The sequence below is a fragment of the Carettochelys insculpta genome, chromosome 3, assembly GCF_033958435.1.
Source record: "Carettochelys insculpta isolate YL-2023 chromosome 3, ASM3395843v1, whole genome shotgun sequence".
Lineage (NCBI taxonomy): Eukaryota > Metazoa > Chordata > Testudines > Carettochelyidae > Carettochelys > Carettochelys insculpta.
In genome coordinates this window covers 109539191-109554057 of record NC_134139.1, presented here as the reverse complement: position 1 = coordinate 109554057, position 14867 = coordinate 109539191, and the positions used below count along the sequence as shown (strand labels likewise).

Below are 14867 nucleotides of genomic sequence, written 5' to 3'. Positions count from 1 at the left end.
AAAGGGCTCACTATTGGGAAACTGATGCTAATCAACACCGCTGACATTTTTTCTGGCAAACAGATGCCAAATACCCTCCAATGTTACCAAAAGCAGCATAGTTCATCTTCTGGTTGATCTCCTGCTGAAGTGTAAGTTCCTCACTCTTGCTTATTTAAACAGAATGATGATTTTTAAACTGTTATCTTAACCATAACTTTTTAGGTCTTGTTTCACTGAAACAGAGATCTTGAATTACTCCAGTCAAGCTAGTCTAGCTCCAATAAGAATAATCACACTGCCAAACCACGCTTGTGCCACACCAAGTTATTGGCTTAGCAGAAGGCAAATTGTTCTTTGAGCTACTGCATTCCTAATTCAGGTGTCAGCAGCACTTGAGCCTCAACCCACATCTTAAAAAGTCAGCAAGCTCTAGCATAAAGCCCCACTTAACTCAAGCTAGAGAATTTTCTGTGTGGGCAGGAGTCAATGTAGGGGCAAATCTTGAGTTCTACCTCAAGCTAACAGTGAGTGAAGGCAATTCAGAAATCATGGTCATCTTATAATTCACATAGGCTAGGGCTACACTGTAGCCCTATCTCAAAATAGCTTACACAGTGTGTGTTGCACAAATTGTGTAAGTTATTTCAAGGTAATTTTTCGAATTTGGTGCCAGCCACACAGCACCAAAGTTCAAAATAAGTGCCTGTTTTGAACTTCCTGCTATCCGTCTCACAGTGAGGGTAGGGGGAACAAAATACCATGCTTGAAATAGCCCTGCTATTTCGAGCATGGAGTTTGGCTGTGGTGTTTCTACTTCGGGATACAAATGTATCCCAAAATAGAAACCACAGTGTAACCGTAGCACCCATGTTTTCCAACTACTGTTATGTAAATTGGGGGTTTCTTTCCACTGTGTGTTAATTCATGGATGCACTGTGAAAAATGTCTCCTTTGAACACCAGCAAAGCAACAGTCAACCTTTTCTGGACGGAATTAATCCTGTTACAATGTCATGTATTGTTCAGGCTCATGTAATGTTAGAGAAAATGGTTTTACAGCAAAGGCACATTTGTTCAGTTAACTCCCTTTTCTGTGTTTAATTCGCTGCTGTTTGTGGTGTCACCTTTGTATAACTGAAACAATAGGGACAGTGCTTACTCTGCACATCTTGGAAAGCTTTGAGATATTCCACAGTGAGCAGTGGCTGAGGCAGTTCTCGGATGAAGAGTTTTAAAAGACTCGCTGCATCATGTTGCTTTACGCTTTCCCAGTTGAAAGTCCCTTCATAAAACTTAGCTTCCAGCTCTTGGCAAAGACTCTGAAAAATAGGAAGTACCACCAATGCCGTCTTTTATTGAAGCTGGTTGAAGATGTGTCCACTTCCCATATAACAATACTTTCTACCCTTTGAAAAAAGGCATCTGAAATTAACATTCAAGCACCACCTGCTGTTGCTTAATTTACTACAAAAAGGTAAACTGTAGAGCAGAAGTATTGGTAGTGTGCAATTAAAACCAAATGCTAATAGACACCAGGCAGAACAGCTATTGCCAGGGCATTGGCATATACATAGGGTCAAATGCTGCAGTCCTTCCTTAGGGTCATATGGTACATTGTGCAGGAAGTAGCCTATGAAGAACAAGATAATTATGCAACTTGAGACTGAAAGAGTTTCTGTTATTTCCTCTGAGGCAACACTGGCCACCTCTTCCTCTTGCAGCATGAGGAAATATTCAAACCTGTGGATGCATTGACATCTGTGGAGAATCTCAAGCCAGGCCTGGGCCATGCGCTGAGGTGTCCAAGTCCCTATGGACTGGATCCTTGGGAGTCTTTCCTAGTGTTGGACCTTAAACATATCCTTGTTTTGAGCTGGGGATTGGGATCTACCTTATGGAGGGTAGGCAGCATCAAATAACACCGACTGCTTCAACATTGTCTTATGTATCCATAACAGCATGGTACTGAGAGGGAAGGCTACTTTAGCTGTCACCACCCTTTGCCACCTATCGAGAAAGGTCTTTGGGGGCAGGGGGAGATTAGAGGAAGTGGGAGAATATCACACAGATGTTTGTTTCCCAGTTGTGATTCCTACTTCACATTTCATTCTATTATTTCATAGACTACTGGATTTCTCAGGAGAAACAGAAGCACCTAGGCACTAAGCGAAAGGAATCCATGACCTCACCCATGCCAGGAGAAGGGAAAAGCCACTGAAAATGTGGTTGATAACAAGCATTAGGTAAAGGGAAGCTGTTCAGGGACAGCTGTACAGGTATATAAAGAGATTGTATTTTAGCAGACAGGCAAGAGTGCTGCATAATAGATGGAATTTAAACTGTCCACGCTAAAGGAAAATTGCTCTTGAATTTAAAAGGAAGCACCATTATTTCCTTACTGAAGGCTTTCTGTACCAGTCTATAGAATTCAAAAGCTATTCTATTATCTCTATTAAATTCTAAAAAGAAAAAAATTTAAAGAAACTACAAAGGGTATTATTTCCTGTTAAATTCTCTACTATTTGTGCAAAACATTGAGAATGCTCAATGTTTAACAAAAACAATAGATTCACGCAAAGAAATTTTTCCAAATGTTTGATCCTCATTATTTTTATCATCACTTAGTGAATCATCTCTTGTCTAGAAACACACCATGTACTGGGTTTTCAGCATAAATGCAAATACTGACATTGTATGTAGTTGGCAGTCACTCTGTAACGCGAACAAAGACTAAATAGTGACCTGAGTAGTTTGGAATGCTGTTTGTAGAGATAATGGAAAGGATCCACTATGAAATCAAGCTGCTTTGTTTTAGAAGTTGAACCTGGCCCTTAAAATGGCCTAATTAGGCTAGTGAATATTATATTGTAATGCCATACAGCCTACATAGGAGCCCACTGGTCATCTGGTTGATGTGCAAAGATGTCGGAAATCTTGCGAGAACTCATGAGATTTTGGGATTGCAGAATCTGAACCTTGACTCAGCCTCAAACCTGGCCTCCTGACCTTCTCTCCAAACATAATCAAGATAAAACACCATCTCCTTAGCTAATACAAATCAAAGCCATTTTGATGTAGTCTTATTATGATATCATTGCCAATCATGCCATTACAAAAGTGATAACAAGCAAAAAATAAAAACAGCAAATGAATACAGGCTTTCAGGGTTTTGAGAGTTCATGCAGTATTTTACCTTTACTCTTGTGGCTACTCCTGGTATTCGAAGAAGACCTTCTGTATCCAATTTTGCCTCTTCTATTTGAGAAATCAGCTGTTAATAAACAGAACCAAGCTGCATGAAGCCAAGATGCTAATTAAAATGTTACTGAGAACAGTGACTTCCAATGTTTAACACAAATGATGGCAAAATGGATTATCAGTAATACAATTATATGGATCCCCAAGGAACACCTGATACTGCTCCTGTATTTTTTTCATGTACACAACTGAGGTTTTTTTGAAAAGGAAAATGTAAAGTCAACACTTTCTACTGAGATGGGGAATGAACAACTTGCCTAAATTATTGAGATTTCAGAAGTAAATCACCAATTGCTTAGAACAGTAAAAATCAGCACTAATACATCTACATTACCCCAGAAGATCACCCTGCTCAGGGTTGATCTTCCAGGGTTAATGTCAACCCTGTAACTCCTCGCGAGCCGTGAGGATTAAGAAAGGTCAACGGGAGGTGTGCTCCTGTTGACCTTCCTTCCAATAAAGACAGCCACAGAAGTAAATGGCCGAAGAACAGACTTTCGCTACGCAAGTGGTAATTAGCTAAAATCATGTATCAGATGTTGACTGCATTATCTAGTATAAACATAGCCAAAAACATAATATACTCTTGTCTAGAAGACACTATATTAACTTTCATGTAAACTGTCATTTGCCACTTTTAAGTTTTGTGAAGATACAGACTAACATGGCTACCTCTCTGTGACTATTCACCTGAATTGCTTATCCTATGCATAGCTTAGATGAATTAGAATGATCACAGTACAAAGATTTACAGTATATGTCATATATGTAACTGATGTGGCAATTTCCTGCAAGATTCTTGGAAGACATTATTGTAGTAAGTTTATGTATTGGGATTATATTTAAACTCTCTGGGGGGCGGGATATGGGGGAGGCAGTATGTGATAGATGTGAGACCACAGATTTGAGAGATTATACTGAAAAAGTGTCAGAGAAGTAGGGACTTTTTGGACTACAAATGTGAAGTAGATTTCCTGGGAAATCCCTAGGGAGAGGTTAATGCAAATTCTCCAACGCCTATTATGCAAAATTCCAATCTGTTGAAGCTATGTCCTGAGGAGAGTCACTGTCTGCCCATTACCTGTTACAGAAGGCCAAAACCAAAGACCTGAGCTGTGTAAAGAAATGGCTCATGTACCAGCCTCTGTTCTAGGTGTGAGATGGATGAACCTGTAGCCATGGAGAAAACCTAGTTATGAGTTTTGAAGGACTAAATCCTACTAGAGGCTGACACTGCAGATAGGTGACCAACGGTAAACTATCTAGCGATTATGTGGGTTCTTATTGTCTAAATGTTTTTGCTGTAATATTTTTGCTATTAGAATAATGTGATTGCTTAGAAGGAGCTGTGTGATAACATAGCCTATGGAATAAAAGCAAAGAGTAGGTATTGGCCTGTTAGGCAGTCTGACTTACTGGGATAAAACAAGGAAGCTGCACAGCCTTAAATCTCAGTCAGAAGGGAGTGAGATGCAAAATTCCCTGGAGGGGAGGTGACAGCTAGGAGGCAGAAGCCTTTAGGTGGATGCCCTCAAAAGACAGCAGAGGGGGAGCTACAGGTACAGTGTCTCTGAAACTGCGATAATATATTGGGTTAAAAGATATAGGTGATTGTGTTCATCAAACGATAAATCTAATTATAAACCAAAGACTCTATAAATATCAGCTGATTATAACACCTGTTGTTTCTTAGATTAACATCTGATGTAATGTTTAGCCAGGGCAACACTCATAATGTACATGCTTGTGTGCCAAATAAGGTGTGAACTTCAAACTATGCTGTAGAGCAGCATTTTTATTTGTGCAAATAAAAGGGATTGTTTATTTTTCATGGCATTTATGTGATTGGCACAGATCACAGGAAAGCTGAAACATCAGAAAAGTTGATTTGCTCAGAATATATTTCCCTGGTTAAAGGATTCTTTGATCTTATTAATACCCATAAGTCCTGACTCCCACATTCAAGTAGTAGTTGGACACAATGGACAATGGCTGTGGGGAACAGTTTATCCTTGGCCTCCTGACCATGGCAAAAGTTAAACCAGCAGCAGGATGATTCTAACTTCTGCCACTGTGCCTTATGTCAGTGATGGATCAAATTTTATTGCAATTCTGTTTCCCAGGCTCCCTCTCATCTACACCCCCTCCTGAATGCCTCTACACCAAAGGTTAGAGGTAGCTGCTGGTATTCCACCACCTATCTGCCCACAGGGTGTTTCCCTGAATGGGAGGAATTCTCACTACATTCAGCTATTGTAAGGGTTCTTTGAGTTGCTCAGCAGGTGGGGACCAAGTGGGCTGTTGCCCCATGGTCCGGCATTTCAAAGGGGCCCGGAGTTCCAGTCTCTGCTAAAGTAGCAGAAGCGGTGGCTGGAGTGCCAGGGTCCTTTGAAACGCTGTGGCAGCACTGTTCCGACACTCCATATGCAGCTTGGGGTGGGGTGGGGCAGAGCTGACTGTCCCAAGCCCTTCCCCTTTGCTCTTAGTCCCTCCCTTTCCAGGGCAGTGAACCAGGGTGCTCTCTTTCCTTGCCCCCAGGCCATGGTGGCTGTAAGCCCTGCTGCTGCTCAGACCAGATAATCAGAACCACAGTCTTTCTGAACATTTCCCAATTGATATAAATAAGGAATTCCATATATGTATTCGTAGCTTTAAGTCCATTATGGTCATCTGGCATGACTGCAGCACATAGGCCACAGAACCTCACCCAGTAACTTTTGATTAACTCCATTGTTGGAGTTGAGCTACAACTTATCTTTAAAATTACAAAGACATCCAGTCTTAATTTAATGATTGCAAGTCAGGGAGAACTACCACATCCTTAGGAGGATCTAGCTGAACTGGTCACCATGCTTCTAAAAATATTTATCTGTAGTTTGAGAGCAGTGTTCCCTATAAGCTAAGTGCTTGGCTGGCCACACAGGAGAGATTCACGTGCTGCCCAGATGATTGGCAGAGCACCCACAGCTGCAAGTATGTGTTTCTATTGGTGGTGCACATCTGTACATACCACGTGCACATAACAAAAGTTATTCCACCCATGGCTGGAAAAAAATAGAGGGAACATTGTTTGAGAGTTCTAATATAGGAATTAGCTTTTCCAAGTTTGGAACCCAGTAGGCCAGATCATGCGATTAATTTTTAATTAGGACTTCCTACTGAAATCAAATCTTATAGAAGTTCTGCTTCAAAATGAATGTTTTGATATTACCCAATGTTTGTCAAATTCACAAAACAAAGTAAAAAGGAGAGTCCGAGTTTTGATTTTTGCAGGGAGGCATTTGTTTTTGTTTTATAAAATTGATACCTATTTTAAAAATGTGGTCTGTTAAATTGGTTTGTTTCAGTGATGTACAACCAATATTTTAAAATTCCTGAAAATGTTTTCTCTTAATTTGTGATGAACTCCCAAGTCCAGTAGTGGATGTGTTGCAGAGATGACAAGAGAGAGATGAGAAATACATTTGTATATTTCCCCATTTAAACCAAACAATTATAATAATCAAGATGAGATCACCAAACAAAAAAATTAAATGTATGTGATTAAAAAAAGTATGAACAAACTCTTTTGCTGAAAAACTATGCTGAATATATTGATGATGTAGCGCAATGACCAGTAAGTATAGTAGGGTGACAACCTATATGGAGGAACTGGAAACTTTCTTTTTTCCCTGAAGTGTTTTGTTTTTGTGTTTGTTATACTCCCTAGTACGTAACTTCCAGATGAACGACCTAGCAGTAGTGCCTAAAGGGGGATATGATATTGCTGTAAGTGTCCTTTTGATTTGGTGAAAAAAGTAATAATAAAGCTCCCAACAACCTCCAAAGAGCCTCTCCAGAAATTTTAAGATTTATCTTGAAAAATAAACAGCTTATTCTCCTATGAATACACTTCTACAATCTCTACTATACAGATTTTGGCCTGGAATGGTGCTAGACATTGAACACATGGTTTCATGGGTTTACTAATAAACCCTGACCAAATCATTGCTGAGCTGTACTAACACCTCAGTAACATATTTTTCTAATAATAATTCACTATATGCCCCTAATTACTCCACTCTCTCACATTCGAACATGCCAACTGCAACTCACAATACTTCTTAAGTAAATAACTTACGCTAAGTTACTGAATTGTATTCTCCATTCCACTAACTCAACTAAGGTAAATAAGTGGAGTATAGAACTGTACAAAGTCCAGGCAGCCAATTTAGTGCATGAACACCATAAAACATAGCCCTGAATAAAAGCTACAGTTCCTTCTACTGGAGTGGAGTGCTACGTTTGAGATTCACAGTACGGAGGTGGCATGTTGCTGTGAAAAACTGATTATAGTGAGCCTATGAATCCAGGACAAATGCTAACACCTCCAGAATCTGGTAGGGTTGTAACAAAGGAGCTTGCTTGTGACTACTCACTTTGTGAAAGAATAGTGGTATCCTGGTGCCTGGTACTTTCTTCTGATCCTGTTCCAGCAAAACTGACAGTGGGACACCAAAAAGACCAGAGTCTGCATCAAGAAAAGAAAACAGAGACACTATCCACATCTGCTCCAACACGGGAGATAAGGGACACAAAACACATTTTCAAAACACATTGATAGGCCTATTCAATGTATTCAGCACCACTGGCCTTCTCTTCAGCATATCTGAAGGTCTTCATCAATCAATTCAGAGCATGATTAAACAAAGCACTTGGCTAGAAGCAAACTGCTCCTTCATCTCCTCTTGCACCTATAAATGAGGAGTCTTGTTTTATCTTTCAATTGCCATCCACACACTCTGCAGCACAGGGAAGCAGAACGTATAAATGAACCATCTGAATGATTCTGATTTGTTGAAAACTGTGTGTTGCTGACCCAGAAAAGCAGATCTTTATCACTCAATACAAGTTCAGATGCAAGTGGATTTAGTAAGCTTCCCAAGAATTTGACTGCTAAAATCCAATGGATATAATTATAAATCAGGTTTACACTAAACAGTCCTTTCCCTCTGTGGGTTGAAAGAAGAGCTAGTCTTTATTCACTGTACTTTTTGCAGCCTATTGTGTAACTGGGATGATAATGTATCTTGAAAAAGGTAAGTTTTTATATGAAAATTAAGCCAAGGCTTCTTGCATACTCTATGTAAGCCCTGGTTAAAAATAGTCATATCTCATCTTGTCAAACTATACAAGTCTACATGTTTATGGTAGGACTGCTCAGCCTGAGATGAATACTAGTCAGAAGTGAATGGATTCTGAGAGTGGGGGTGTACTGACATATTATTGAACCTTAAAGATTTGGGTCTTGGAACTTTGCTGCTGGGATAAGGAGAATACCTGAAAAGGTCATTTTTCTGGAACTGTGTGTAGAAAACAGTGATAAAAGATAGGTGAAGTAATACCTTTTATTGGACTAACTATTGGTGGTGGAAGGAATAAGCATTTATGTTTCGCAGAGGTCATCCTCAGAACAAAAAAGATAAGCAGAAGTTTCCAGCCTAAACACAAGGGCCATGTCTACACTGGCCCCAAACTTCGAAATGGCCATGCAAATGACCATTTCGAAGTTTACTAATGAAGCACTGAAATGCATATTCAGCGCTTCATTAGCATGCAGGCGGCCGCGGCGCTTCGAAATTGGTGCGGCTTGCCGCCGCGCAGCTCATCCCGACGGGGCTCCTTTTCTAAAGGACCCCGCCTACTTCGAAGTCCCCTTATTCCTATGAGCAGATGGGAATTAGGGGACTTCGAAGTAGGCAGGGTCCTTTCGAAAAGGAGCCCCGTTGGGACAAGCCGCGCGGCGGCAAGCTGCGTCAATTTTGAAACGCCACGGCCGCCCGCATGCTAATGAAGCACTGAATATGCATTTCAGCACTTCATTAATAAACTTTGAAATGGCCATTTGCATGGCCACTTCGAAGTTTGGGGCTAGTGTAGACACGGCCAAGGTGAGAAAGATAGTTAAGCGTAATGGGTTTACGCATGCTACAGAAGACCACTTAAAATGAAGCAGTCAGCTAAGAGCTGATAAATAGTAGAGTATATTACAAATTGTTGTCACCAGTGTAACACAAAAGCTGTGTCTCCATTAAGTGTCTATGGTTTTTACTGTTTAGGAAAATTATGAACTTAAGTTTCTAGGAGCATCTTTTCATAGGTGTTGTGCGGATTTACTCTGAGGACAAAATATGGAGTGACTGCTTTGGGAAGAGTGACAGAGTGTGCCTCTGGGATTTTTTAACACTTTTCTGTGTAATTATATACAAGACCATAGTGTCTGCCTAGTTTTAACCATCATAGTTGTTGTTGGAGAATCTGATACACTGGATGAGATACACTTTGTGTTGTGAGAGGCATGTGTACTAAGTAGTTACAAGACACAAATCTTTCAAGTTCAATGATTAGCCAAAAACAAGAAGTCCTGTGGCACCTTAGAGACTAACAGATATTTTGGAGCATAAGCTTTCGTGGGCAAAGACCCGCTTCGTCAGATGCCACAGGACTCCTTTTTGTTTTTGAAGATACAGACTAACTTGGCGACCTCTCTAATAAGCCAGTATACCTCTCTCTCAGAAACCATTCATTTCTGATTAGTATTTAGTGAAAGCAGAGCAGAGCAGTCCTACCATAAATGTATAGGCCCTTAGAGTAATATGAAGTTAGATGAGAAGAGATAATGGTAATTTCTTAACCAGGGCTTACAAAGAACATGGAAAGAAGACTTGGCTTTAATTTTCATATAAAACATGAATTTTTTCAAGATGTGCTATCATCAAATGGATCTCAAAAGGTGACTTGTGGCAGGTACTGATCATCATAGCAGTGGAGATATGTCTTCAGTTTTTGTATCTGTTGTTCTGGCAGGCTGTGGTGTCATTTTGAGTTGGTGTGTCCTGGTCTGTGGGAAGCTTGCTTCTGATAAGGAGCTGGGCAAGGCTCGGGGGTTATCTGAAGACCAGAAAAGAAGGTTTAAAGAAGTTTCTTTCAGGATGTGGTCCCCATCAAATATGGTTGTAATTGTTTGATGCCAACAGGCGTGGGTTCTCATGTGGGATGGTGCATGTCAACCGGGGGGGTGTCCAGTCAGTAAAGGGTCTTGTTTTTTTCCTGTATTGAAGCATTTGGGTGGCCCACTCTATTATGTGATCTACTGCTCTAGAGAAGTAGCCTGGTTTAGTGAAGGAGGCTTTTAGTGGGTTTAGGTGTAGATATATAAGCATGAGATCACCTCTAAAGTCAATGTTGAGTGTCAAATGAGTCACCATAAGGAGTTTCTTTGGAATGTGCCTTATTTAACCAAGGATATTGAAGACAGACTACTATTTATGAAATACATGCACTCACAACTATACATACACACATTCCTTTCCCTGCATCCTTGCTGAGCTGCTGTATAGCAGAACCCATATAGGTCTGTCGTAGTGAAGGAGCAGATGCCGGCTGCAGGCAACTGGTGCAGAGGTTTCACACCCACCACCTCCTGCTTTTTGCAGCAGACCTGTGTACTCACCTGCATTTCCACTCACCCAAACACTTAGGGTGTGTCTACACTTGCATTCCTCCTTCGAAAGAGGTATGCAAATGAGGTAAATCAAAAATGCAAATGAGGTATAAATTTGCATATTTGGCACCACAATTGCATATTCTAATTTCAAAAGTGCGTCTTTCGAAAGAAGCAAGCCAGTGTAGATGCTGCTTTTTCGAAAGTAAGCCCATCTTCAAAAGAATCCTACTTCCCTTTATTTAATGGGAAGACGGATTCTTTCAAAGATGGGGTTTACTTTCGAAAGAGCAGCGTCTACACTGGCTTTCTTCTTTTGAAAGAAGCTCTTTTGAAATTAGATTATGCAAATGGACCCAAATATGCAAATGTATACATCATTTGCATTTTCAATTACCTTATTTGCATATCTATTTCGAAAGAGGAATGCAAGTGTAGACACACCCTTATGGAAATAGTAACAAAGAGGAAGCTGTGCTAGTCTATACACTATCAAAACAAAAAGCAGTCAAGTAGCACTTTAAAGACTAGCGAAATAGTTTATTAGGTGAGCTTTCGTGGGACAGACCCACTTCCACCCTAATGGAAATGAATAGTAGATCCACTATTGCATGTATCCACTGTCCAAACCATGCTGCAAGATGTGGGAAGATGAAGATGCTCCAGAGCACAGCTCTGCTGCAAACAGAGGTGTGAAACCCTTTCATAGACCTTCTGCATCCTCCCACTATGGCATGGATGATCTGCCAAATTGCACTGCAGGTGAAAGGGCAGAGAAGCAGAGAAACTACAGGGTACTTCTACACTGCAGCTGGAAGCAAGCCTCCCAGCACAGGTCCACAGTCTTGTGCTATCATGCTATATAGGCTTTGCTTTCACAATGCAACTTGGGCTGGGGCTGGGGCTGGGGCTCAGACTTTGAGTCCCAATATCCAAGTAACATGTACAGCTATTTATAGCACACTGGATCAAGCCCCCTTAGCATGAATCTGTGGGACCAGACTATGAGGCTTGCTCCCACACACAGAGTATACATCGGCACAGAGGATCTTGCACCTCTGAGGTTGGAATACAAGCTGTAAAACCACTCCATTTCCTGGGAGGCATAGTGACACTCTGATTCCTCTTTCCCACACTGTTGTAGAGGCCTTAAATCAAGTTCATCTATTTGGGTTGGGTGTAGGGCAAACTACTGTAGCCAATTTATTCATTGTCTTTGCTGTCAGCCATTTCAAAACCATGCCACAGATAACGTTGAATTTAAATTTAAGAAGCCATAAACAAATACATAATCAAAAAAAATCAAGAGAAAAAATGTATTTTGCCAACAAACCATTGTCTAATGGCTATTGTACAAATACTTCTGCAGGGTAGAAATTCATTCGTTGCAGAGGCACAAAGGCTTGTGTGTATGCTTTTGCATTTAAAAAGTTATTTTCTGCTCCTGTAAAGTGAAGAGAATATTTAGAGGAATCAATTGTACCCTTCTGTATGTCTCTCAACAATCTCTGTTGCTTTCAATTATTTAGAGGGAGCTATTTCACCGTCACATCCACTGAACCCTGACAACAGGGTTTTGGCCAAAGTGGGTTTGCGATTAACTGGTAATACATTTCAAGATCGTGTAAAACATTTAGCAGAAGGTCAGAAAAATAGACAGCCAACAAAACACTGAAAACGCCTGGAACCTGGAAAAGGTTTCCACATATTCTAGGTTTTGAAATGGAGTCAGCATCATACGTAAGCTCCAGGAGCTTAATGCCAGAGTTACTTGCTACAAGGACTGCCTCAACATTGTTTGAGAGACAGCACACATGCCCTCTGGTGTGTATGATGCTGCCATCACAATACACAACAGAGGAATGAGGCAGCACAGGAAATCTGCAAACGCCAAAAGGAGTCTGTGAGAAGAGGGAATGCAGAGTGTGACTGGGCAAACCAAAGCAAACCCTCCTATCTGTATGAAAAGGGGCTCCTTTAAGGATCATGGAACAGATTCTCACTATAGGGCTAGAGAAGTGTTTTAATCAAGCCAAACACCAGTAACTGGGCTTACCAGAGAAAGAATTACAATGACATTCTATAGCCTGTGCAGTGCAGGAAGCCAGCCTACATAATTTAATGAACCATTCTCACCTTGGAAGCTACGAAACTATGAATCTCAGAAAGGCTCTAAAACAATGCTTCCATCATATAGTATTATCAGGAGGCTTCCTTTCTCCCTAAGACATCTGCCCAGTGCCTGGCCCAGAATGATTGATCTACTACTAACGTTACCTACTACAGGATTTTAGCCCTAAATCCCCCGTTGACTGGAACAGTTTTAAGTGTATGAGGCTGTTTAAATGTAAAGGGAATTTGGAGCTATCTGGTTACCATGTATGCTACGTGACTTGCTGAATCAGGACATATATTGCCAGCTAATGTACCTCTCTTCTTTGGAATCATCTTAAAACTATCCTACATGGACCCCTTTGTTTCGGAATAATTCATAACTGTACAACTCACCTTTCATTTTGATTTTTATGGCTTTCTGTTGCTTGAATTCTGTCCCGAGTAAGTCATACAATGCAGTTAGTTCAATCAGTGCTAAGGAATAGACTTTCTTCATGTCTTGAGGGGCCAAGTCACCAATCTTTGTGGTACCAGTTTTGTCCTTTGGCAATCTGAAATTCTAGAATATGGGATATACATCATAGTTAATAAATCATCTCAACAAACTGAAGGAGAAAGAAGGGAGACAAGTATAAAGGCTGTTCTGCTGTTGTGGCACCACTTCTGTAATGAAACGTGTTGCTACAGATGGGTGCCACAGCAGAGTGACGTAGTTTAAAAAGTAGGTTGAATGCAGCATGTGACTCCCCCTTCTCTTCCACGCTTGTTGCATTATCAAAACTTGCCTGGCAAAACTTTTACACTACACAGATCATATCTGACTGTAAAGAGCAAATCTGTAATGGCTGAAACTTTGTATAGAAAAGATAATTCGATTAATAGGCACTTCTGAATGGTATCTCTTTCCTTTCTCCCTTTTTCTATGTAGCCTATTTAGGTTTTAAGTTCACTGAGGCTTTGAGTAGCTGTAAAAATTTGCCCAGATGTGGATGACTAGAATCAGGGTCACAGATGACTACTAAAAGAGACAAAAGCTGCGTGCAGCTGTCTGAAAATATCACACACCAAGAACTAGCCAGGAGGATTACTCAAAAACTAGGCACAGCGGCATCCTCTCTGCTGGAAAGAGCCCTAGATACCTTCCGAATCCTCCAGCTTTTGTTGGCTCAGAGATATCACAGCTGAATTTGTGGTTGAAAACTCTGTAAGATTCCTGAGCCAGCTCTTATTTGTGATTGGTGGATCTAACCAGCTGCCTGATTGGATTTAATTAGCATGCTTTATATGCTTCTGGTTCCAAATAAATATATCAGACCATGTGCAAATGGATGGATCAGGGAGGAAATGTCAGTACAGATCACACGTATGAATAAACAGATCACTTCTTTTCTGAAATGGTTCACCTCCTTGAGATTGTTCACCCTAATGTTATGAAAAAGGTCACAGCCAGTTCAGTGTGTAGATAGTTGATAATTTGTGTAAATAATACATGACCCTTCTACAACTGCGTCAAAGACTTCTGATAAGCCAGAGCAAAGTTTCCAGTCCTACTTTTTTCTGCATTACTGAAGTATGCGTCAAATGTTTTTTCAAAGACACTTTCTCAGTGCTTCATTAGTGTCAGGTTTATAGCATTAAAACTAAGGGAATGGTCAGTCATTATTACTGGCAGAAATGTGTGCATGCTTATCTAAATGATGTACTTGAAAAAAATTGAAACTCTTTTATTCCAAGCATTGAATTTACTCAGACATATCTGCACAAAGGATCCGACAAAAGAAATTACTATTTTTTTCACAGCTGTTATTAATTTGTAGTTTGTATGTGAGTGCATGTTTCTAATGTTTGTGAAATTCTAAGGTTCTTTGTATTGAGTTAGCCTTATTAAGAATACAGCTCATCTGTTGGGAGACCAGAATGTGAAACTTGAGAGAAACAAATCCTCACATTCTGGAAAGATACCTTGATTCTTTAACCAAAGTTAAATCTTTTCTGAAGAGTTAAAAAGGCTTCACTCTTATACCTGATCT

At 40.4% G+C, this 14867-nt stretch overlaps 1 protein-coding gene across 2 annotated transcripts in view; it reads right to left on the bottom strand.

Annotated features, from left to right (window-relative positions):
• The window catches only part of ARHGAP18 (Rho GTPase activating protein 18), a 108693-nt gene that overhangs the window by 25745 nt on the left and 68081 nt on the right, over positions 1-14867 (bottom strand). For both annotated transcript variants that reach the window (XR_012645045.1, XM_074990587.1), the window contains exons 6-9: positions 13231-13396; positions 7658-7749; positions 3175-3252; positions 1141-1300 (exon numbers count right to left, since the gene is read on the bottom strand). Coding sequence is in view for 1 of the 2 variants with exons in the window: in XM_074990587.1 (XP_074846688.1) it covers positions 1141-1300; positions 3175-3252; positions 7658-7749; positions 13231-13396 (496 nt within the window). In the remaining variant the exon portion in view is untranslated. The remainder of the gene's footprint in view (positions 1-1140; positions 1301-3174; positions 3253-7657; positions 7750-13230; positions 13397-14867) is intronic.